The sequence below is a fragment of the Oratosquilla oratoria genome, chromosome 3, assembly GCF_046742065.1.
Source record: "Oratosquilla oratoria isolate Oo_2021 chromosome 3, ASM4674206v1, whole genome shotgun sequence".
In the NCBI taxonomy this organism is placed as follows: Eukaryota; Metazoa; Arthropoda; class Malacostraca; order Stomatopoda; family Squillidae; genus Oratosquilla; species Oratosquilla oratoria.
The window spans coordinates 48,210,409-48,235,408 of NC_134779.1; the positions used below are offsets into that span (position 1 = coordinate 48,210,409).

The window sequence follows — 25,000 nt, forward strand, 5'->3', positions numbered from 1 at the left end:
TGTCTTCCACTTCCATCATAATCATCTCTACTCTATTCTTTCCATATGTGACATTCCTCACGTTTATATCCTTCTTAGTGAGGAACATAACTCCACCCTCTTGTTTTGTCTCTCTGTTTCTAATTCAATAATTATATGCACCATGTCCTACACTGTTGGGTGGTTGTGGACCTTTTAATTTTGTCTACAATTCCCATTATGTCCGGTTCTTTTTCCTTCAGATAATCATTCAGTTCTTTCAGTCCTGTTATTAATGCATCTATATTTGTGTAAGACACTTAATTTTCTGATACTTCCATTGTATTTACTGTTTCCCTTTTGTTTTTCTCTGTTATGGTTCATTTCCTCACTTTCATATTCACTACTCTCCAATAGAATTCCTCTTTTTCTGACTCTGTTCTTTTCTCGTTTTTTTTTTCTTAGCTTCTTGTCTTTTTGTTTTTCCTCCTCTCTTTCCTCTTTATTCATTTCTCTTTTTATCCGTATCTTTTTATATTGTTCACTATCTGTTAGTTTCCCTGTTTTTGCTAAGATATTCTCTGCTGTCGTTTGTGACCTGAATTTAATCTTAATTGGTCTGGTCTTATGTGTACTATATTTTCCGAGCCTATAAATTTCTTCAATTTGTTTCCCTATTTCAGGTTCATCTTCTTGAACTAATTTTAATATATTGTTTACTTTTTCTTTTTCCTCTTTAGTTCTTGTAGTCCTCTTTAAGTTATTCTTCTCCTCTATCCCTAATATAATTATACATTTCTTTTTATCTGCTAAGTCTCTTACTATTTTCTCCTTCTCCCTGATTACTTTAATAACTGTATTTTCAGTTTGTTCTTTCATCAGCTGTGTCACTATGTCTTTAAATGCAATTATAATGTTCTCTTGGACTGTCTTCCAACCCTGTGCCTCTTATGCTATAGACTCTTTATTCGTTCTATTATTCCTCTTTAATTCCTCATTCTCATCTTTTACTTCCTTTAACTGATTTTCCAATTCTTCTACTTCTTTAGTTAGGCTTTAGTTTTCCTTCTTTAATTGTTCCAATTCATCAACTCGATGTGCAATCTGTGCGAGTTGACCTAACCTACTTTCCCAGTGTTGAGCCATTTTTTCTAGTCTTTCCTTTAGCCTTGCTATTCGGGGGAGGTTGGCATCCCCCCTTCATTAAATCAATTGAAATTATTATCTTCACTTTCTATTCTGTTGCTCTTATATTTCTAAACTTAATTATTGTAATGGAATTATTTCTCCAGCGTCAGCTGAGGACCTTTTGTTGACTTTTCCCGTCATGTGGCGCCCTTGTGCCTCCTTCCCCATTTCCTTCCATTTTCCTCAGTAATCCCTCCCCTTCTCCTTTTTCATCACCTTCCCACTACACCACGAGCTTTACCCTTCCCTATAAGTACAAAAAGGTACTTCCATGTTGAGATCCACGAAAATTTCCCTTCTTCTTCGGAGCTCCAATATTCGCTGTGAATCGGTCTACGTGTGTGTGTGTGTGTGCGTGCGTGTGTGTGTGTGTGTGTGTGTGTGTGAGAGAGAGAGAGAGAGAGAGAGAGAGAGACTATGTGTGTGTGTGTATGTGTGTGTTTGTGTGAGAGAGAGAGAAAGAGAGAGAGAGAGGGAGACTGTGTGTGTGTGTGTGTGCGTGTATGTGTGTTTGTGTGTGTATAAGTAGTGTTTAAGAATCGTAGCTGCGACATCATGTACCTTCTCATATTCGTCCTTGTCCTTGCCCTCACTTTCTATACTAATCGGTCCCTAATCTCCCGACAAAGTTGTCCTATGGGGTTCGGCGGTCATTTCCTCGATCGAAGACGATTCGTTGTGATGTCCTTTATCCGAGAGCCCTTAGAGTCTTTGACGTATATATATATATATATATATATGACGTATATATATATATATATATATATATATATATATATGTATATATATATACATATATACATATACATATATATACATGTATATATATATATATGCATATATATACATATATATGTATACATGTATATACATATATATATATATATATACATATATGTACATATGTATATATACACACACACACACACACACATATATATATATATACATATACGAGTATATATATACATATATATATATATATACATATATATATGTATACATATATATATATATACATATATATAAATACATATATATATAAATATATATATATATGCTTCTAGGGCACAGGTTTTCACGTAAACAATTCTGATTAAAGTCAACTGCGCTAATAGCTTTGGCTATTTTAAGATACAACTTCTTCAGGAAGAAGAATATCTTTTTTTCTCCATAGTTCAAAGTATGAACAAAATCATTCATAATGTCAATTCCATGGATAAGGTATAGAGATAAGCGCTGATGAATGCCGAAAAATATAATGATATTATGTAACAGTACAAAAAGCTGTTGACATTAACACTGAAAACTTAATTTTCTCGCCTCTTGCAGAGGCTTCTTCAGGGTGAGAATTACAACTCCGATGGCTATAAGGTCTACTATCGATGAAGAGTAGGTGAAGAATGATGCATAATGCCTGACCGTCACACTTTTTGAAGCAGGGAAAGTTGGAAGTAGAAGAGATCATCGAATGTCCCTAGGTGAGGTCACCGGGGTAAGACCGGGTGCGAGGAAGTGACTAGGCTAGGTCACAATGGAAGGCGGTGACGAAGAATGACTCTGGGAGAGATCACTGGGTGTAGTAGGCGATGTTGAAAGGAGTCCCTGGGTGAGGTCACTATGAGGGATAGGGGAGGTCATTATTCTCGCACAGACTGCAAAGAGAAAGCTCTACCTTGGCTTCTATTTCTTGGTCCTGTGTGATGAAGGTATTGGTGTTGCTGAGGGTCCTGGCAACCACTATGTTCCTGAGGGGGTTCAGGGTCAAGTTGTCTATGAGATCGTTGGTGGGCAAGGTGTTCCTGGGGGCGGGCTGATGGGAGGATGAAGTCTGCGGCTTGTTGTATGTTGATGGAGGGCTGTTGAGTTGTGATAGATACAGCTTCAGCGGTCTGCAATCTTTTAAAATTTATTTCTTCGTGGAGTATAATAGTTTTGTGTATTAATGTGTTCACTGGGGGCTTCATGTCGTGGTGGTCAATGTAGTGTTGAAAAATGGTGTCTTGGTTTCGATGGTGTTGGAGACGTCTTCTTAGTGTAGTGGAGGTTCTACCAATGTAGGAAAAGGAGCCGTCACAGCAGCCCTCCTGGCATGTAAACTTGTAAACTACGTTGGTAGAAGCCTCCTTCGGTATCTTTGGTGTGGTGCTATTTTTCATGATCAGGGATCTGGTCAAATTAGCCTTGCAGAAAATTCTAACATTAATAGAAGAGTCTTTGTCTGTTGGAATGACTCCTCTTTTTAAGATACCTTTAATGGCATCGCATTCTTCTTTGTAATGGCCATGGAAGTGATTTTGGTGGTATATGGTGATTTGATTGGTGACCTGGTTTGGAACCGGATCTGGGGTGGCGTATTGATCCGGTTTCTTTTTGATGACATATTCGATCAATTGGTCAGAGAACCCGTTATTAGTGAGAAGTTGTCGGATACGGTCGAGTTCCCTGTGCGTCTCCCTCCAGCTGCCACAATGGGTAAGCGCTCTGTTAACATATGCTGCAGCCACACATCTTTTATATGCTGCAGGACATTCCCCACAGGCATTTAAACAACGTCCAATATTGGTGTCTTTGGTGTATACTTTAGTGTTAAAATCCTTGTCAGTTTTGCTGATGTCTAGGTCGAGGAAGGGTAGACGTCTCTCTACACTCTGCTCGTGCGTGAAAGTCAAGCAAGAGTTGTCCAGAAAAGCAGAAATCAGGTTGGGGACGTCTTCGTTTGAATTGGTGGTGATAAAGATGTCCAGAAACTGGATTAACACGCCACCCCAGATCCGGTTCCAAACCAGGTCACCAATCAAAAGAATATATATATATATATATATATATATATATATATATATACATATACATATATATATGTATATATATATATATATATATATATATATATATATATATATATATATATATATATATGGGTTATTGGTTGGATGTTATTATGGCAAATTAGCATGCAGTTGATACTTTAGGGTCTGACGAGTTAAACACCATATGAGGACGGAGCTTTTATTTGTACGACGTTTCGCTTATTACAGCTTTTTCAAGTACCTCCGTCCTCATATGGTGTTTAACTCGTCAATTTTGTCGGCAACTGCCACTCTCATGAAAACTTTAGAGTCTATATGGGGCGCCCCTACGGACCAGAGCCACATATCTTTTTGTCTGTGATAAAGGAAAACTCTATACGTATTCCGTGTTCAGGATGTGATAAAGTTTACATCGGAGAAACGTCACGCGACCTGAATACACGAATACGTGAACACCGTTACGACGTCAGGCATGATGTCACCACCAATGCATGTGTGACACATAGAAACAAGGAAAACCATCTTATGGACTGGAAGAATGCAGAGCTGCTGATACGGGAACTAGACAAAATCCGCAGGAAGTGTTTAGAATCAGCAATCATTCAAGGAACGAACACTATTGAACAAAACAGGGGCATGTTTAACATATCTCCTCACAATATTCCCCTAATACCCATGGCCAGCAAAATATTAAATATTGAAACCACCCTTTGTGGACATTTCGCCCTCAGACGTTTGGGCCAGCATTCTCATCCTTTCCCAGTGTCCAATCCCCCCCCTTCTCCACCTCCACCACTTACTCCCCCCCCCCTTTTTTCTCTCCCCGTTCCCTCCTTTCCCCTTATTTAATCTCAAGCATTTGTATCTCAACTTGTACTTGAAAAAGCTGTAATAAGCGAAACGTCGTACAAATAAAGGCCCCGTCCTCATATGGTGTTTATCTCGTCAATCTTGTCGGCAAACTGCCACTTTTAAGCAAGAGATAGGCAGTATGTTTGTGAGAAGAAAAATGGGTGTGCTGGCTTTGAATGAAACTAAAATAAATGGAAAGGGCAACTGTGAGTTTGGGAGTGTAGCTGGGAGGTACTCAGGAGTAAAGAGGGGGCGAGGGAGAGAAGTGGTAGCTATACTAGTAAGTGAAGAGGTAAGTAAACAGGTAATGGAGTGGAAGGAGGTTTCTTCAAGGTTGATGTGAATGAAGGTGAAGCTGGGAAGGGAGATGTGGGGTTTCGTAAGTTCTTATGGACCTGGTAGTGAGAAGAGCGTAGAGGAAAGGGGGCTTTTTGGGTAAATATAAATGAGTGCATAAATGGATTAGGGAGATATGTCAATGTATTTGTATTGAGAGATCTTAATGCTTGGGTAGGAAATGAACCAATAGACGGAGAGATTGGGAAGTTTGGAGTTCCAGGTGAAAATTGTAGTGGAGAATTGATGGTGGAGCTGTGTCTTGAAACAGAGTTGGTGATAGCAAATACAGTGTTTAGGAAGAAAGATAAGCATAAGTACACCTGGGAGAAGGTGGTAGATGGAAGGGTGGCAGATAGAGCGTTAATGGACTATATAGTGGTGATCAGGAGTATGGTAGGAAGAGTTAAGGATGTACATGTTCTAAGGGGAGAGAGTTGGGAAATATCACATCATTTTCTTGTGGGAGGTAAATTGAGAGTGGAGAATAGGTGGAGAAAGAGGAAAAGGGCAAATGGTAGGGAGATACTTAGAGTGAATTCATTAAATGAAAAAAAAGGAGAATGAGTATAAGAAGAAGCTGAAAGAGGAGTGGGAGGGAGTAAAGTATAGAATAGAACTAGGAGTGGAGGAGGAATGGGGATGATTCAAGGAGGGAGTCATAAGGTGTGCAAAGATGGTGTGTGGAACAAGGAGGGCGGGAGGAAATAGAATGAACGGTAGTGAGTGGTGGGATGAGGAAGTAAAGAACGGTGTAAAACAGAAGAAGGAGGGATTCATAGATTGGCTACAAATTAGGACGAGGGAATCGTATGAGAGATACAAAGTAAATAGAAGGAAAGTTAAGCATAAGATAAAGGAAGCAAAGAGGAGAGCAGATGTGAAATGGGGTAAGAGTATGACAGAGGGAAAGGTAGTTGCAGTGGGAAGGGCTAAGAAAATGAAAGTGATGAGTGAGGAAAATCGAGGAGAAATAAGGAAGGATGAAGTGAATGCAGCTGTTAAGATGATGAGAGCAGGTAAGGCACCTGGATTGGAAGGATGTCATGCAGAATGTCTGAAGAAAGGAGGTACAGTTATGGTGGACTGGCTGGTGAGGTTATTTGATATTTATTTACGAGAGGGTAGAGTGCCGGAGGACTGGGGGAGTGCCTGTCTAGTTCCGCTTTACAAGGAAAAGGGGGACAAGTGTGAGTCTAGAAGTTTCAGAGGGATCAGCTTGTTGAGTGTAGTTGGGAAGGCTTATGGGAGGGTCTTGATTGAGAGGATTAGGAGAGGAACAGGGAGTAATTGGTGAGGAACAGTGTGGGTTTAGGACAGGTAGGGGTTATGTAGATCATATCTTTGTGGTAAGACAGATATGTGAGAAAACTATAGGAAATAGTAAGGATGATTTTTGGGCTGTTATGGATCTGGAAAAGGCTTACGACAGGGTAGACAGGAAGGCACTGTGGGAGTTACTGCAAATATATGAAATAGGAGGAAAGCTGTTAAGAGCAGTCAAGATATTTTACGAGAGTAGTAGAGCTTGTGTTAGTATTGGAAATGGGGAGAGTGAATGGTTTGAGGTAAAGGTGTGACTTCATCAGGGATGTGTTTTGTCGCCCTGGCTGTTCAATCTTTACATGGATGGGGTGGTGCGACAGGTGAATGCAAGGGTAATGGGTCAGGGGTTTGAGATTATTAAAGAAAATGGAGAAAAGTGGGAGGTGAGCCAATTGTATTTTGTTGACGACACTGCGCTTGTAGCAGGATCAGAGGAGGGATTGAGGAAGTTAGTGACTGAGTTTGTGAAGGTGTGTGAAAGAAGGAAGCTGAATATAAATGTGGGCAAAACTAAGGTGATGAGATGTACAAGGGGTGAGAGAGACAGCAGGCTGGAAGTGAGCATTAAGAGTGAAAGACTGGAGTGAGTGGATAGTTTTAGATCCTTGGATGGGAATGTGAAAGGAAAGGGAGGAGTGAGGGTGGAGGTAGAATGTAGATTGAGAGAAGCGTGTAAATGACTTCGTGGATTGAAATGTTGTAATGAGAAATAGACATCTGGGAAGGGATGCTAAGAGGAGGTTGTATGAAGGAGTGATTGCGCCAATAGCATTGTATGGGGCAGAAACATGGAACAAGAGAGAGGAAGAGAAAAGGAGTTTGAATGTGTTTGAGATTAAATGTCTGAGAAGTATGATAGGGGTTACTAGGCTGGATAGAGTGAGAAATGAGGAGGTGAGGAGGAGAACAGCGGTGGAAAGGGAACTGGGAGATAGGGTTGATGAAAAGGTATTAGGATGGTTTGGACACATGAAAAGAATGAGTGAAGAAAGATTAGTAAAAGAAGTGTGGAAGGAGTCAATATGAGGGGGCGTCCTAGGGTGAGATGGATGGATGGGGTGAAAGGGGCATTACAAAAGAGAGGAATGTCTGTGGAGGAAGGACGGGAGAGGACAGAAGATAACAGGTGAATGGAGAGGGGTTGTGTGTATATATGATGCTGAGCTGCAGGAGGTGGAGTGGTGGGGGGATGGGGGGTGAGGAAGTATGTTTGAGAAAAAAAATTGACGCAGCACGAAGTGATTTCTCCCCGTCTTCTCCTTTTCTGCATGGGGGGACGGAGAGGGGGGGTCGCCGAATTTATGAAGGGGCCTTACTGTGAATTTGCTGTGTCTTGCGACACTGCTTCTGACCCAGGGCAGTGGACAGGATACAGGGATGACCCGTCATCCAGGAAGTGCCAAAATAAGAGGGAGGGAGGAGGGTGGAGGGGAGTGGAATATATAAGAAATGAAATAGGTGGGAATGGTGTCTATGCCTTTTTCTTTTTGGCTACCCTCTGTGTAGGGGGAAAAGTCTTTGGTATATGTATGTATATATGTAAATATATATATATATATATATATTATATATATATATACATATAATAAATATATATATATTATATATAATATATATATATAATATAAATATATATATACATATATATATATATATATATATATATTATATATATATATATATATATATATATATATATATATTAAAACTTAAACCCACTCTCGGAGGAAGATAAGCTGAGATCAAGAGATAACCGTATATATCGACCACTGACTGTGGTCTTCTTCAGCTGTTTTTATTTTATTCGTGTGTTGCGACACCTACTTTACTTGAATTAATATATATATATATATATATATATATATATATATATACATATATGTATATATATATATATATATATATATACATATACAGATATATATACATATATATATATATACATACGAGTATACACACACACACACACACATATATATATATATATATATATATATATATATATATATGTGTGTGCGTATACTCGTATATATATATATACACATGTGTGTGTGTGTGTGTATACTCGTATATATATATATATATGTATATACATATATATATATATGTATATATATATATATATATATATATATATATGCAAAGTAGACCACTTGGAAAAAGAAACTAAGGAAGTAGAGCGCTTTCGTATATTACATCTTCAGTGCAAAAAGTACATGTACTTTTTGCACTGAATATGTAATATACGAAAGCGCTCTGCGTCGTTCGTTTCTTTTTCCAAGTGGTCCACTTTACATAAGTGAAGACACGTACCCGTGTTCTTATTAGCATATATATATATACATATATATATATATATATATGTATGTATGTATATACATACATATATATAATTCATATGTATATGTATATATATATATATATATACATATATATATATATATATATATATATATTGATAGCGCATTGGGCTGTCACTTTCACTTTATACGTGCTAGCAAAGGTTCGAGTCCTTAGCATGTATGCCTACTCTAGTTACTCAACGTTGATGGCTTAGAAATAAAGCGAATTGTGGTCGATAAATGTGAATCTGTTCACTGAGGTCCATTCAGTGTTGTACAAATACTTTTCTGCGTTGCAAACTAGCAAATGTACTATCATGGCGAAGGTAGTTTGAACGCATGCAAATATATAAGAAAAATTGCGCTTAAATTATATTTCTCTTGATAGCGCATTGGGGTAAATCACTGTCACTTGTTACGTGCTAGGAAAGGTTCGAGTCCTTAGCTTGACCACGTAGTATACATTTCTGCATGTATGCCTCCTAGAGTTACTTGACACTGATGGCTTAGAATTAAAGTAAATTGTGGTTGATAAATGTAAATTTCTTCACCGGGACCCATTCAGTGTTGTACAAATACACACACATACACACACACACACACACACACACACACACACACACACACACACACATATATATATATATATATATATATATATATATATATATATATATATATATATATATATATATATATATGTATATAATATGATTATGGATATGAGCAAGGGAAAAATCAGCTATATAAACTCCTCCCTGAACCCAAGATTTATTTAGCACTAGGAAATCATCAAAATATATTGTGATGAGTGAGAAAGTACTTCTACGAAACTGTTTCTAAGAAGACATTGTCACCAATATCAGCTATAACAACATTTATTAAGGTGATAAATTACCAACAATGAGTACGATGGCATTGGCCCAGGTGCTTACATAATACAATACAAATATTTTCAGACGATAATGACATCAAACAATAAATAAATGAATAGTTAGATAAAACAAAATAAAATTTAGTATCAACAAATATTCATTTTGAGTCACTATATACAACAAAGACGCTTGCATCATCCTCAAATCCCAATGTAGGTTTAAATGGAAAATGATTTAACGCCCTCTTATCAAATCCCTCCCCAACGTTGATATCTTAAAAAGGTCAATAACCACCAACTTCTATTCCTTCTTTCGCTGTGAACAAATTAATTTCCAAAGGATAACCCTTCCTGTCTCCGCATGTTGTCAATCCACTTAGTTTAGAAAACAGGTAAAATACAACTATTTTTCTTTATCGTTAATGGGGGGCCACGAATTGTGTGTACGCGCGTGTGTGTGTGTTTGTGTGTGTGTGTGTTTATGTGTGTGTGTGTGTTTGTGTGTGTGTGTTTATGTGTGTTTGTATTTATGTATATATATATGTATATATATATGTATATATATATATATATATATATATATATATATGTGTGTGTGTGTGTGTGTGTGTGCGTGCGTGCGTGTGTGTGTGTCCGTGTGAGTGTGTGCGCGTGTGAGTGTGTGCGTGTGTGTGTTTGCGTGTGTGTGTTTGCGTGTAAATCACAATGAGCGCCACAGTCGGACTAAAGAAAGTTCAGTAAGCGAAACTATATATTTCAATCGCTAGCAGCAATCCTTTTCAGTAGTGCAAAGTGGAAGGATAATGCTATCTTAAATAGCAACCTCTTACCTGAGGATGACGTTGTTGTCATTGTCGTTGTTGCCATTGTTGTTGTTGTCGTTGCAGTTGTCATTGTTGTGTTTGTTGTCATTGTTGTCGTTGGTGTCATTGTCATTGTCGTTGTTGCCATTGCTGTTATCGTTGTTGTTGTAGTTGCTGTCATTGTTGTTTTTGTTGTCATTGTTGTCCTTGTTGTCATTGTTGTTGTTGTCATTGTCATTTGCGTTATTGCCATTATTGTCTTTGTTGCCATTGTTGTCGTTATTGATTTTGTCATTGTTGTCGTTGTCATTGTTGTCGTTCTTTTTGTTGTCATTGTTGTCATTGTTGTCGTTGTCACACACCCAAGCACACACACAAAATAAAAAAAAACACGAGCGCTTTCGCTTACACACAGGCACGCACTTCTCGCTTCCCAGTTCTCTGATCCATTGGTGTTTATGACCCGTTCTCTCCTATTCTGTCCCATACCAAAAGGTCTCTTCTCAGTCTTATCTTCTAGTTTTGATGGTGTGAGCAATGCTCCCAAATCACCTCTTTCTCTTCTTTCTTCCTTTGATGATAGGTCCAGTACTTTCAGTCTCGTTTAATCGATTAAGTCGATAATTAATATGAACAAATTGAAACTACTTATTGGAAATGTGAAATATGTTTAAGTTGTTTAGCTATATAACGAAATATTTATGAAGAAAGTTTTCCTCTAATTTCGTGAGTTTGGTCGATTACTCCAGTTGTCACCAGGTGATTTTATTCAGCTGAGGGAAACCGCCAAAGGGTTGATATTTGAAGTTAAATCTTTAATAAACAAGGCGTAAAAGCCTTTTGAAGTTTAGATGCGTGGACATCGCAATATGAAATATATTCTTATAATTTCCTTTGTTATTTCTTTTCTTGTTTTCTAATTGAATATCAGTTTATTTCATTTTTAATTCTATTTTTTTTTTTTTTTTTCTAAAATAGTTTTTTCTCGCTGTAACGGGTTTTGGACAGGGAGTGGTTTTAGTCGCTCTTATGTGGTCAAATTTTCATGAAAAATTGCTTTTTATAGAAAATTCAAATTCCATAATTTCAGTGTATATAAATCTTTTATACGTCCAAGCTTATAAAAGATACTTTTTGTATCAATTCCAATGGTCCAGATTGAACAAAGTTGCTTATCAATGATGATGTTAGTAAAGATATTGAATCATCACGCAATTCAAAGTAATCCAAAGGTAGTTTTCATAACGATTTTAATAGTCAAAAGACTCATATTTTGAGTGCAGAAAGCTCCTCAGTGACGATGTCCAAGAGGATGTTGAAACGAACATCACGAAGTCTTTGGACAAGATCATCGACTGAAATTCGGTCCTCGGGTTTGTAAGTCATTGCCCTTTTGATAAGAAGTGAAATTTCCTCATTTCGATCTTCTTGGGCAATAAGAGAAGCCAACAGATGTCCGATCGAGTAAACATCACTTCCTGAAGAAGTTCCTCGTCCCTTGAAAAGTTCGGGAGCAATGTGAGGAAAAGTGATGTGACCGGTTCTGTCTTTGCTGTAAACGGCCTTGCCGATTCGTACAGCGCTTCCGAAGTCAATGAGGGTCGTGTTCCAAAGGTCGCGGTTCCTCGTCACGACAATATTATCTAGTTTAATGTCGTTATGGGTCCAGCCACGAAGATGAATAAGGCGGACGCTCTCTGTGACTTGCAAAACGAGGTCGACAGCCTGATAATTGGAGAGCTGCCCTCGTTGAGTCAACTTGTAAAGAGAGCGTCCGCCGTAGCTGGTGACCAGAGTTACTGGGTTTCTGCCAACGCCGAAGAGAATTGGAACCCGAGGAACTCCTGACAGCGCTGCCAGAGCCTCGGCTTCTTTAATCATGGCGGGCAGAAACCTTTTCTTCTTGAAGATTTTGGCGACCACTCCTCTGTCCCCCGCTGGCGCAAGGTAAACCTTCGCAAAGGTTCCTTCGCCTTGACGCCTTGCGTTCTTGAGGTGTCTGTTGATCACCTCTGTTTCAATCCAGTTCAGCTCCTGTGGTTTCTCCATTCTTGTGCCAAAAAAAAGGAACTCCCAATTCTTAATCGAATCGCGGTCCAGGGCCATCTTTGTCATGACTCGTTAGCTGGAGCTTAGATTTGGTCCATAAGGCGAGGACGAATATTAAGGTAAGTTCATGTATACAATACACGATACGACATTAAAGACGATCATGTAAAGCAAATATTATTCATTTAACACACACACACACACACACACACACACACACACACACACACACACACACACACACACACACACACACACACACACACACACTGTATGTGCATGTGTGTGCGTGTATGTATGTACGTGTATGTATGTGCAATATAAACACTAGGAACGTGTGTTTTATAAATGCAAGGCAACCACCCTAGAATATAAACAAACAGAGCAAAGCTCCTTCGAATACTACATCCAGTGTGAATTACACTCGATGCAATACACGAAAGCGCCCATCTCCGCTTGTCTATTCTCCAAAGTGGTATGTATGTGTATGTGTAAGTGTATACGAATGTGTATGTGTACGTATTTGTGTATGTGGATAAGTATATGAATACACACACACACACACACACACACACACACACACACACACACACACACACACACACACACACACACACACACACACACACACACTATATATATATATATATATATATATATATATATATACACGTGTGTGTGTGAGAGAGAGAAAGGGGGACTGTGTGTACGTGTATGTGCGTATGTGTGTATATATATATATATGTGAATAAATTCGCTAGTGGACAGCGACATCAATCATACAATCTAAATAACCGTCACGCAGAGGATTCGAACCACCGCCAGTAGACTCAAGAGAGTCCAGAGCACCCGCCTTAGACCACTCAACTATAGAGATTCTATGTTTGAGTGGTCTAAGGCGGGTGCTTCTGGACTCTCTTGAGTCTACTGGCGGTGGTTCGAATCCTCTGCGTGACGGTTATTTAGATTGTACATATATATATACATATATACATATGTATACATATATATATACATATATATGTATATTTTAGGAAGGGATACCGGACAGAATGTCAATGAAGGCCAAAATATCATGATAGGATGTAATGTCGCTAGAGGACGATATGACACATTAGGATGTAATGTCATAGGACAAAATGTCACAATGGGATGTAATGACAGTGGAGGACAAAAGATCACGATGGGAAATAATGATAGTGGAGAACAAAATATCACGATAGGATGTAATGATAATGGAGGAGAAAATATCACGGTAGGATATTATGTCAGTGAAGGACAAAATATAATTTTAGGAAGAGATACCGGACAGAATGTCAATGAAGGCCAAAATATCAAGATAGGATGTAATGACAGTGGAAGACAAAAGATCACGATGGGATGTAATTATAGTGGAGGAAAAAATATCACGGTAGGATATAATGTCACTGGAGGACAAAATATAATTTTAGAAAGGGATGCCGGACATAATGTCACTGAATGATGGGAGGCCGGCGTGAATCACGGTGACGTAGGGGGACAAAATGTACAAAATAGATCGGATGACCGTAATCGACCAGATGTCCGTGATGGGGGAAATTTTAATTTTGATAGGAGAAATGTTAATGAGGCATTGAATGTCAATGAAGGACCAAATAATAATAATATAGAGCAAAGCATAAATAAAAAACAAAATGATAATATAAGACATGATATTGAAACTCAAAATGTGGCAAAAAGAAATAATCACGAGTTTCTTAAAACTATGTACTTTAATGCTCGTAGTATTAGGAACAAATTTCAAGAAATACAGGCGTATGTCAAAAGCGAAAATCTCGATATGATAGGAATAACTGAGACATGGTTAAATGGTACAGAGTTCGAAGCTGAATTTAATATTGCGGGATTTAAACACTTTCATCAGGATAGAAACCAAAAGAAAGGTGGGGGTGTTCTATTGTACGTTAAAAACAATGTTCATGCTTGTGTTTTAGAGAAAGTGAAACAGGATGCATATGACAGTTTGTGGGTTGAGTTAACCCTAACAAATGGACAAAAAATGAATATAGGTGTAATATATAGGCCAAAGACATTATCATTAGCAGACGACAAACTGTTATTTCAAGAACTGTCTAGTTTCTGCAACCGGGATTTATTGATAATGGGTGATTTCAATTTTACTGACATTGATTGGATGACCCTTGAACATGGCCATATAGGTAGTCGCTTGATTGATTTTCTTGGTGACAATTACTTAATTCAGCATGTAAAAGAGCCCACAAGATATGGAAACTTGCTAGATAAATTGATCACTAGCCGCGAAAGCATGGTAACTGATGTAGAAGTCGGTGAATCTGTTGCAAATAGCGATCACAATTTAGTCAGATTCAAACTCCTAAACAATTTTATAATAGATACTTGTGCTTCTAAAATACCCGATTTCAGTAAAGCTCAGTTCATAGAACTACGTCAGGAGCTTCAGCTTACAGATTGGGAGGCAAAATTAAACGAAAGGCCTGTAGATCAGATGTGGGAAATATTTCAAAATACGCTCACTAAGATGATTCAAACTTACATTCCTTTTAAGGACAGACGTCCCACAAATCAGGCTCGCCCAAAGTGGCTCGACAAAGAAACTGAAAAAAGTATTGCTAAAAAGAGACAGGCTTATAAGAAATATAAGTGCTCGGGTGCATCTAATGACTATGAAAGTTATGTATCAATACAGAGAGATTTAAAAAAGACAATAAGAAAAAGAAAACGACAATACGAAATGAACATCGCTGAGAAATCCAAAGAGAATCCCAAAGAATTCTATAGTTACATTAGAGATAAAAAGGTTGTTAGGAATCACATTGGTCCACTATTATCTGCTGACGGTCAACTTGAATATTCAAATGAAGGAATGTGTAATCTCTTAAACAATTATTTTAGCTCGGTATTCGTAAACGAAACACCTCAAAGTGAATTCCAAACTGAAACCTGTGAAAAGTCTGGGGTAAACTTACTACGGTAAATATAACAAAAGAAAAAATTAAAAGGTGTATAGACAAACTCAAAGTTAATAAAACACCAGGGCCTGACGGTTGGCATCCAAGAATCTTAAAGGAAATTAAAAATGAGATTGTTGTTCCATTAGAAATTATTTTCAAGAAATCCATCATATCCGGAGATGTCCCAAGAGAATGGAAGCTAGCTAACGTTACTCCCATATTCAAAAAAGGTGACAAAAAGAAGCCAAATAACTATAGGCCTATAAGTTTGACTTCGATCGTAGGAAAAATAATGGAAACTATCATCAAAGATGATATCGAATATCATTTAGAAAGTAACCGTTTGATAAATGATAGCCAGCATGGTTTCAGACGGAAACGTTCTTGCGTGACTAACTTACTCGAATTCTACAACACAGTTATCTCGAATTATGACAAAGGAACAATATAGATTTAATATATCTAGACTTTGCAAAAGCTTTTGATACCGTCCCACACGAAAGACTACTTACTAAATTAGCTTTGCATGGAATAAGTGGTAGCCTATTAGGTTGGACTAGTAATTGGTTGAAAGGTCGAAAACAGAGAGTTGTTTTAAATGGAAAAACTTCTGGATGGAAAAATGTTGCAAGTGGAGTTCCTCAGGGCTCCGTTCTTGGGCCACTTCTATTCATAGTATATATAAATGATATAGACAATGGACTAAAATCTACTGTTTCCAAATTTGCTGATGATACAAAACTGTGCGGAGTGGCAAATGATCACTCAAACCAATTAGATATTCAAGAAGATTTAGATCAATTACAGCAATGGTCTGAAAAGTGGCTAATGAAATTTAACACAAGTAAATGCAAGGTAATGCACATATGTAAAAATAACAGTAAGTACGATTACAAGTTATTTGGAAATTCGTTAACATAAGTGGATAGTGAAAAAGATCTCGGCGTAATTATCAGTAACGACCTCAAATCATCCAAGCAGTGTATTTCAGCCTCTGAGAAAGCAAATAAGATTCTGGGATTGATTGCGCGATCTTTTGATTTCAAAAGTCCATCACTCATTAACAAGCTATATAAATCGTTAGTTCGTCCACATTTGGAATATGCTGTTTCCGTATGGTCACCGAATCTCATTAAAGACATTGACAGACTGGGAAAAGTACAACGGCGAGCCACAAAACTGATTCCAAATATCAAAAATAAATCATACGAAAATCGACTTAAGCACATGAATCTGTTTTCCCTAAAAAAGCGTAGACTCAGAGGTGACTTGATACAGGTCTTTAAGATTTTAAAGGGAATTGACAACATCAAAAGTGACCAAATTTTCACATTGAATGAGAATCAGACAAGAAACAATGGTCTCAAACTGTCCGGAAATAGATTCAATTTGGAAGTAGGTAGAAACAACTTTGCCAACCGTGTAGTTAATGAATGGAATAAACTTCCTGCACAGGTAGTGTAATGTAGTTCAGTTCGAAGCTTTAAGAATCATTTAGATAAATACCTAAGTAAGATGCTGTAATGATTATAATTTATGTTATATTATTTGTTTTTGTTTTGTTATAATTTGTCTGTCTGATTTTCATTTATTATTAGTTATATGTCAATTTATAATCATTTACTATTTACCTTTTTGTTTGTTATTCAACTATACCTATGCATTTATTTATGTATTTTATTTGTTATTTTTACATTATTATAGTTTTAATTTATTATTAATATGATTTTTTTTTTTTTTTTTTTTTTTTTTTTTTTTTGCATCCGACCTAGATATGGATCAAAAGGTCTCCTGTCGGCATGCTCCGCCTTTGTAATCCTTTATATATATATATGTATATATATTATATATATATGTATATATATATATATATATATATGTATATATGAATATATGATATATATATAATATATATATATACATATATGTATATACATATATATATATATATGTATATATACATATATATATATATGCACATATATATTATATATATATATATATATAGTATATACATACATATACATATATATATACATATATAGTATATACACACATGTATTTATGTATATATAAATATATATATACACAAATATATATATATATATATACAGACAGATACACATATATATATATACATATATATATGTATATATATACAAATATATACATATATTTATATATATACATATATATATATGTATATATACACATATATTTATATATACAATATAAATATACATATATATATGTATATATATATATATATACAGTATATATATATATTATATATATATATATATAGTTATATAAACAATTTAGATATATATGTATATATATATATATATAGACATGTATATATATACATATATATATATATATATATATTTATTCAGTATATATATATCCATACACTGTATATATTTATATATATATATATATATACATATATATATATATATATATATATATAACACAGGAACCCACAGTCGGAGAAAGAATAAACTTTGAATAAAGAATAATCCTATATTTCGGCTATCAACTGTAGCCCTCTTCAGGAAAGTACATAAGATAGAGAACAGAGGGGACTTATAAACTACAGTAAGAAGAGATGTGGACAGTTGACCTCACTCAGGCGCGGGGCAAACTGGGGTGGCGGAGGAGGGAGGGGGTGAGGAGAGGGGAGGATGTAATGTCCGCATTAGCTTATTTATTGCTGCGCGTGAGATTATGTCAGGTGTCCACTGCCCTTTAGAAATATTAATATTAGGGCATTCCTCAATTAATGCTGATTCTACTAATTTCCTACTGAAACTACAGTGGGACTTGAACACTAATCTGGCCTTACCCCAGTCGAAAGAATGATTCTTATTTTTTACACGAAGAAATATAGCCGAATTTTCTTGCCCATACCTAATTGACCTTTTATGTTCTGCCAATCTAGTGTTCAAGTCTCTCCCGGTTTGACCCAAGTAAACCAAATCACAATCTTTGCAGGGCAAACAATAAACACCAGGTGACTCAACTTCCTTCGGTTTTTGTTGAACGTTCACAATTTGCTTACGTACGGTGTTAGGATAGTGATAGGCAATAGTGAGACGTTCACGAGGAAACAATTTAGTAGAAGAACTGACGGTATTATTGAATGGAATTTTTAAAATGTCCTTAAAGGAGCGGTGAAAATTTGAGGGGACGGAAGTTTTAAAATGGTTGGCCCTAGCCTTACTGAGGGCTTGGTCCAGAAACCAAGGTGGATAAGCCAACTTCTCCAGTTGACATTTGATCACCTCAATCTCTTGGTCCAGAAAATGAGGACTGCAAATCCTGAAAGCCCTCAAGAAAAGGCCAGAGGCAACACTTTTCTTGACATTGTCAGGGTGATTGCTAAAAAAGTGGAGATAACTGCCTGAATGGGTGGGCTTACGGTATACTGTAAAGAATAAATTATCATCAGTTCTTCTTAACAAAATATCCAAGGATTATTCTTTATTCGAAGTTTATTCTTTCTCCGACTGTGGGTTCCTGTGTGTTATCTACAAATGTGCTACTACATTTCTATTTAGAAATATATATATATATATATATACGAGTCTTATTGCCGCATTCCTTTTCTAATGTCAGAAATAATCAGATATGGAAATAGAAATAGGTATCTTCCTCAGAGCACTGAGAATTTGTAGTCAAAAGTTCTTCAATGAAGAAATCTCACTCATTAGAACCAATTTTTGGGAAACTGGGCTATCCAACGGCGTTTTTGTCCACGTCTCTCAAGAAAGCACAAAACATTAGTCAAACGGGATAGACAATACTTAATTATTCCGGGATCTGGTCCTACATACACACATAGAGTTGCATTACGGCCGATTGATCTGGAAATTATCAATGACACAGGAAATAAGATAAAACACTTGGTAACACTAAGTTCGAAAGCAAGTAAGGACCTAAGTGTAGTTTACAAGATCCCCTGTAGCAAATGTAAGAAGGCTTACTTTGTCGAGAGCCATAGAGGTCTCCAAACGAGAATAAAGGAATACAAGGCGGATTTGAGTTACTATCGTCTCTCTAATGAGCTGTTGGGCCACATAGACCAAGACGATCATCTACTCAACTGGCAAGAGGCAAAAATGTTAGGAAAAGGCCCAGCAAGGAGACAGAGAAAAGTAATTGAGGTCCTATGCATCCTATACATAGATACCGAGAACAACATGAAGCATAAAGTAGGGGATATAAAATGGCCGACGTATATAGGAAAATACACAGCCATTAGGAGTAACACAATGAAGATACCGACCTAGATCGGTGGAAAAATCACCGATGATGTTTTGTCCGGCATATTTCACTACCACAATATTCTACACTCACATCAGCTTTCTTGTTCTATTTTTACACTCTCACTCATTTTAATACATAATTTAAGAAACCATTTTGATTTAATTTATTTTCAGAAGATTGATTATTTATTCATTTATATGTTTCCCCCCACCCGGCCTAGTTGGTGGAATTGGGGTGTCGTGTCTTCTATGAATACAGCCAGCTTCATCTAGGAGTATCATTCCTCTGAAGAAACTATAAACGAAACTGGTCATATATATATATATGCATTGTAAGAGGCCGGTAAATAGAGGTAGATATTGAAGTAGATAGAGGGTTAGGTGAAACGATATGTAAATTTTATATTCATTTTATATTCGATTGTTATGAAACAATTGTAGACTGCAAGTTGCTGAGATGCACATTCTAGCTTACCGTCTTATATTTGTAAACATTAGTTGGAGTGGCGATCAAAGGTGCTGATGTGACTAAATGTAAACACAGAGCTCGTTCTGCTTGCGACAAATTGCTCGCGTAAACGGTATTGCTTGAGATAGTATAACAGTCTTTCTGATTGGAGAAAAGAGTGGAAAAGAAGAAAAATTATTGGTGCACGGAGGTAAAGTCACGCCCTAAAAGGGTGGTACTTGTTTGTAACGTTCAAAGTTATTGGATGAATTGAATTGTGACGTCGGAGCAGACTTGGCTTGGTGGATGTAAGAGGATCCCAGGTGGGAGTCCTTTGGTGTACATTACCTAAAAGCGATGTAGGGAATTACTCGTAGTGAAGAAGAAAATCCTTACCCCATCCAGAAACATTAATAACTTGTTACAGAAGATATGGTGGAACATGATTAAAGAGAAGGACAAGGCATGGGGCCTATAGAAGAATGAAAATTACTGTTAGTGTCAACGAAACTAACATATATACATATATATATATATATATATATATATATATATATGTGTGTGTGTGTGTGTTTGTGTGTGTGTGTGTGTGTGTGTGTGTGTGTGTGTGTGTGTGTGTGTGTGTGCGTGTGTGTGTGTATTTACCTAGTTGTATTTACCTAGTTGTATTTTACGGGAAAAGGAGCTATGCTCCTGCTGTCCCGTCTTCACATCTTATTTTATCTAAACTATTTTCAAATTCATGTATTGTTTTTGCACACACCACTTTCTCATCTAACATGTTCCAAATGTCTATTACTCTGAGAGGAAAGCTGTTCTTTTTCATATCTTTTATAACTGTCTTTCTTGATTTTCTTTACAAGTCCTCTTGTATTTCTATCATCCCATTTTATTAGATCCTCTCTATCATTAATTTCTATGCCTTTCATGATTCAGTAAATACTTATCAAATCTCCTCCTTCTCTTCTTTGCTCTAGTGTCTGTAGCTCAAGTTTTGCTAGTCTCTCTTCATATGATAGTTATGAGAGTGTTGGTGCCAATTTTGTAATTGCTCTTTGTATTTTTTTTTTTTTTTTTTTTTTGTACTTGGTGACCACATCGTTGCTGCATATTCCAATCTTGGCCTTATCAAAGTGATGAATATTTTCTTCACCATTTCTTTTTAACCAGGTATGTAAATGCCACTTTGATTGTTCTTATCAAATTATAAGTTTCTCCAAAAATCTTATATATATGATTCTCAGGTGACATATTATTCATAATAATGACTCTCAGGTCCTTCTCATTTTCAACTTTTTTATTCCTTCTTCTCCCAATCTATATGATCCTATTATTCCTTTTTTGCATTTTCCAAATTCCATCATACTACACTTTTTAGTGTTGAGCTCCATCTCCACTTCCTACTCCATTCCCATACTTTATTGAGATCACTCTGTAGTGATTTACAATCTTCTTCCGTGTTTACTTGTTTTTAATAGTTATGCATGATCTGCAAACAAGCTCATATAACTTTCAATTTCTTCATCCATATCATCAATATATATAGCAAACATTATTGGGGCCAGAACTGTTCTTTGTGGAACACCACTTATTACTTCATCCCAATTTGAGTGTTTGTCTCTTATCACTACTCTCATTTTTCTTTCTTGCAAAAAATCTTCCCTCCTTTTAAGCAGTTTGCCCCGTAATCCTCCTTCAGTTTCTAATTTCTTAAGCAACTTCTTATGTGGTACTTTGTCAAAAGCTTTTTTCAGGTCTAGAAATGCACAATCAGTCCATCCATCTCTTTCTTGTATTATATCTATTAGCCTTGAATAGAAAGATATCAAATTGGTGACGCATGATTGTCCTTGTCTGAATCCAAATTGCCTTGGAATTAGCACGTTGTTTTTTTTTTCCAAATACTTTACCCATTTACTTTTGACAATTCTTTCACAATTTTTTTGTCATTGTACTTGTTAGAGAGACTAGTCTATAGTTGGTTGGGTCTTCTTTATTTCCTCCTTTATATACAGGTACTATATTTGCCTTTTTCCAATTTTTTGAAACTTTTCCTTCTTTCAAGGAACTGTTTATTATGCTATGTATTTTGTCTGCCAGTTCATTCCTGCATTCTTTCAAAATCCAGTTTGCTATTTCATCTGGTCCATGCGATTTTCTGACATTAAGATTACTCAAGTGTTTCATTATTTCATTCTTTGTTACTTCTGTTTCTTTCATAGGGGGGACTTTGTCTTCCCATTCAATCTCTCCAGGCTGTATGTTCTCCCTTGTAAACACTAATTTAAAATGCTTGTTCATAATTTCTGCCATTTCTATTTCCTCTGTGTATTCAACTCCTCCTTGTCTTAATTTCTCGAAATCTTGTTTGTTTTTCAGTTTGTTGGGTACAAATCTGTAAAATAGTTTTGGTTGATCTTTACATTTTTCAATGACATCTTTTTCATATTTTCTCTTTTTCTCTCTGCACAATTGTACATATTCATTTTTATGACAAGTATATAATTTCCATTTTTCAGGTCTTTTGTTTTTCTTCATTTGGTCCAAACTTTATCTCTTTTGTCTTTTAACTCCCTACAACTTTTGTTGTACCAGCACTTTACTTTTTTTTTTTCGGGACATATTTTCCACTTCTTTTTTATCATTTTTTGTCAAAAGATTTAATTTCTCTTTAACGGTTGTTTGTTAGTATATTTTTCCCAGTTTTCTTTTTTAAAGAATTCTCTTATCTTACCTTTTTTCATACATCATTCTTCCTTTTCTATATTGTTCATTTCTTTTTTCATGTATTTTCCTCATTTAGTTCCAGTTCAATCAATATGTGGTTATTTTTACTTATTGGTGTCTTATATTCAACCTTTTCCACTATTTTAGGTTCAGATGTGATTATTAGGTCTAGTCGCGATGGTTCTTCATTTCTATACCTAGTGTTCTCCTGTATCCATTGTGTCATTGTATGGTCAATAATCATCTCGAGTAGAACATTTCTCCATGAGTCGTCTCCACCCTTTACTGTCATCTCTTCCCAGCAGACTTCTTTGCAATTAAAGTCGCCCATTATAACTATTCTTCCTCCATCTTCCATTACCTTATTTAATGTTATCCTTGTGTCATCTAACATACTTTTATGTTCACTCTCTTCCCACGAGGTTGTTTTTGGAGGCACATCATTTATCACAAACTTTCTGCTCTTCTTATCTCTGTCTTCCACTTCCAACATGATCATTTCTACTGTATTCTTTCCATATGTGACACTCCTCACGTTTATATCCTTCTTAGTCAGGAACATAACTCCACCTCTTTGTTTTGTCTCTCGTTTCTAATCCAATAATTATATGCATCATGTCCTACACTGTTGGGTAGTAGTGGACCTTTTAATTTTGTCTCTACAATTCCTATTATGTCCGGTTCTTTTTCCTTCAGATAATCATTCAGTTCATTTAATCCTGTTATTAATCCATCTATATTTGTGTAAGACACTCTTAATTTTCTGCAACTTCCATTGTATTTTCTGCTTCCCTTTTGTTTTTCTCTGGTATGGCCCATCTCACTTTCATATTCACTACTCTCCAATAGAATTTATCTTGTTGTGTCTCTGTTCTGTTCTCATTTTTTTTCCTTAGGTTCTTGTCTTTTAATTTTTTCCTCCTCTCTTTCCTCTCTATTCATTTCTCTTTTTATCCATACCTTTTTATATTGTTCACTGTTTGCTAGTTTCCCTGTTTTTGCTAAGATATTCTCTGCTGTCGTTTGTGACCTGAATTTAATCGTAACTGGTCTGGTCTTATCTGTACTATATTTTCCGAGTCTATACATCTCTTCAATTTGTTTTCTGATTTCAGTTTCATCTTCCTGAACTAATTCTAGTGAACTGCTTACTTTTTCTTTTTCCTCTTTGATTTTTTGTGGTTCTATTAAGATTATACTTCTCTTCCATTCCTAATCTAATTATACATTCCTTTTTATCTGCTAAATCTCTTGCTATATTCTCCTTCTATCTCATCACTTTAATAACTGAGTCTTCAGTTTGTTCTTTCATTTGCTGTTTTATTATGTCAGTAAATGCAACTTTACTGTTCTCTTGGATTTTTTACCAATCCTGTGCTTCTTTTGCTATGGACTCTTTATTCTCTTTGTTCTTCTTTAATTCCTCATTCTCATCTTTTACTTCTTTTAACTGTCTTTTTAATTCTTCTATTTCTTTAGTTAGGTTTCTGTTCACCTTCTCTAATTCTTCCAATTTATCAACTCTCTGCGCAATCTCTGCCATTTTACCGAACCTAGTCTCCCAATGTTCGGTTATTTGTTCAAGTTTTTCCTCTAGTCTTTCTAATCGGGGGAGGTTGGTATCCCCCCCCCCTCATTAAATCCCTGGAAATTATTATCCTCACCTTCCATTGGGCTGCTCTTATATTTCTAATCTTTACATTTTTGTTAATCCCGTCATTACCAAAATCATCATCGGTCCTTTGTTTGTTTAAAGGCGCCTGGCCTGCTGGACCAAGTCCTCTCCTTCCACATTTCCTTCCATTTCCCTTAATGATCCCTCCCCTTCTCCTTAATTATTACCTTCCCCCTACACCACGAGCTTTCCCCTTCCCTGTAAATACAATAAAATACTTCCTTGACGTTGAGATCCACGAAAATTTCACATTTTCTTTGGAACTCCAATCGTCGCCGTCCATCCGACGAATGTGTGTTTGTGTGTGTGTGTATGTGTTTGTTTATGTGTGTGTGTGCTTATGTATGTATATGTATATATATATATATA

At 36.3% G+C, this 25,000-nt stretch overlaps 1 protein-coding gene across 1 annotated transcript; it reads right to left on the bottom strand.

The window, feature by feature from the left end:
- Positions 1-11,755: 11,755 nt before the first annotated feature.
- Positions 11,756-12,538, bottom strand: LOC143018134 (tyrosine-protein kinase Lck-like). The gene has a single exon (XM_076173270.1). It carries the CDS (start codon positions 12,536-12,538, stop codon positions 11,756-11,758), a length of 783 nt encoding a protein of 260 aa, XP_076029385.1.
- Positions 12,539-25,000: the final 12,462 nt, after the last annotated feature.

Bases quoted from the DNA above. Each gene is read 5' to 3' on its own strand.
- LOC143018134 (XM_076173270.1), bottom strand. From the start codon at position 12,538: ATGGAGAAACCACAGGAGCTGAACTGGATTGAAACAGAGGTGATCAAC.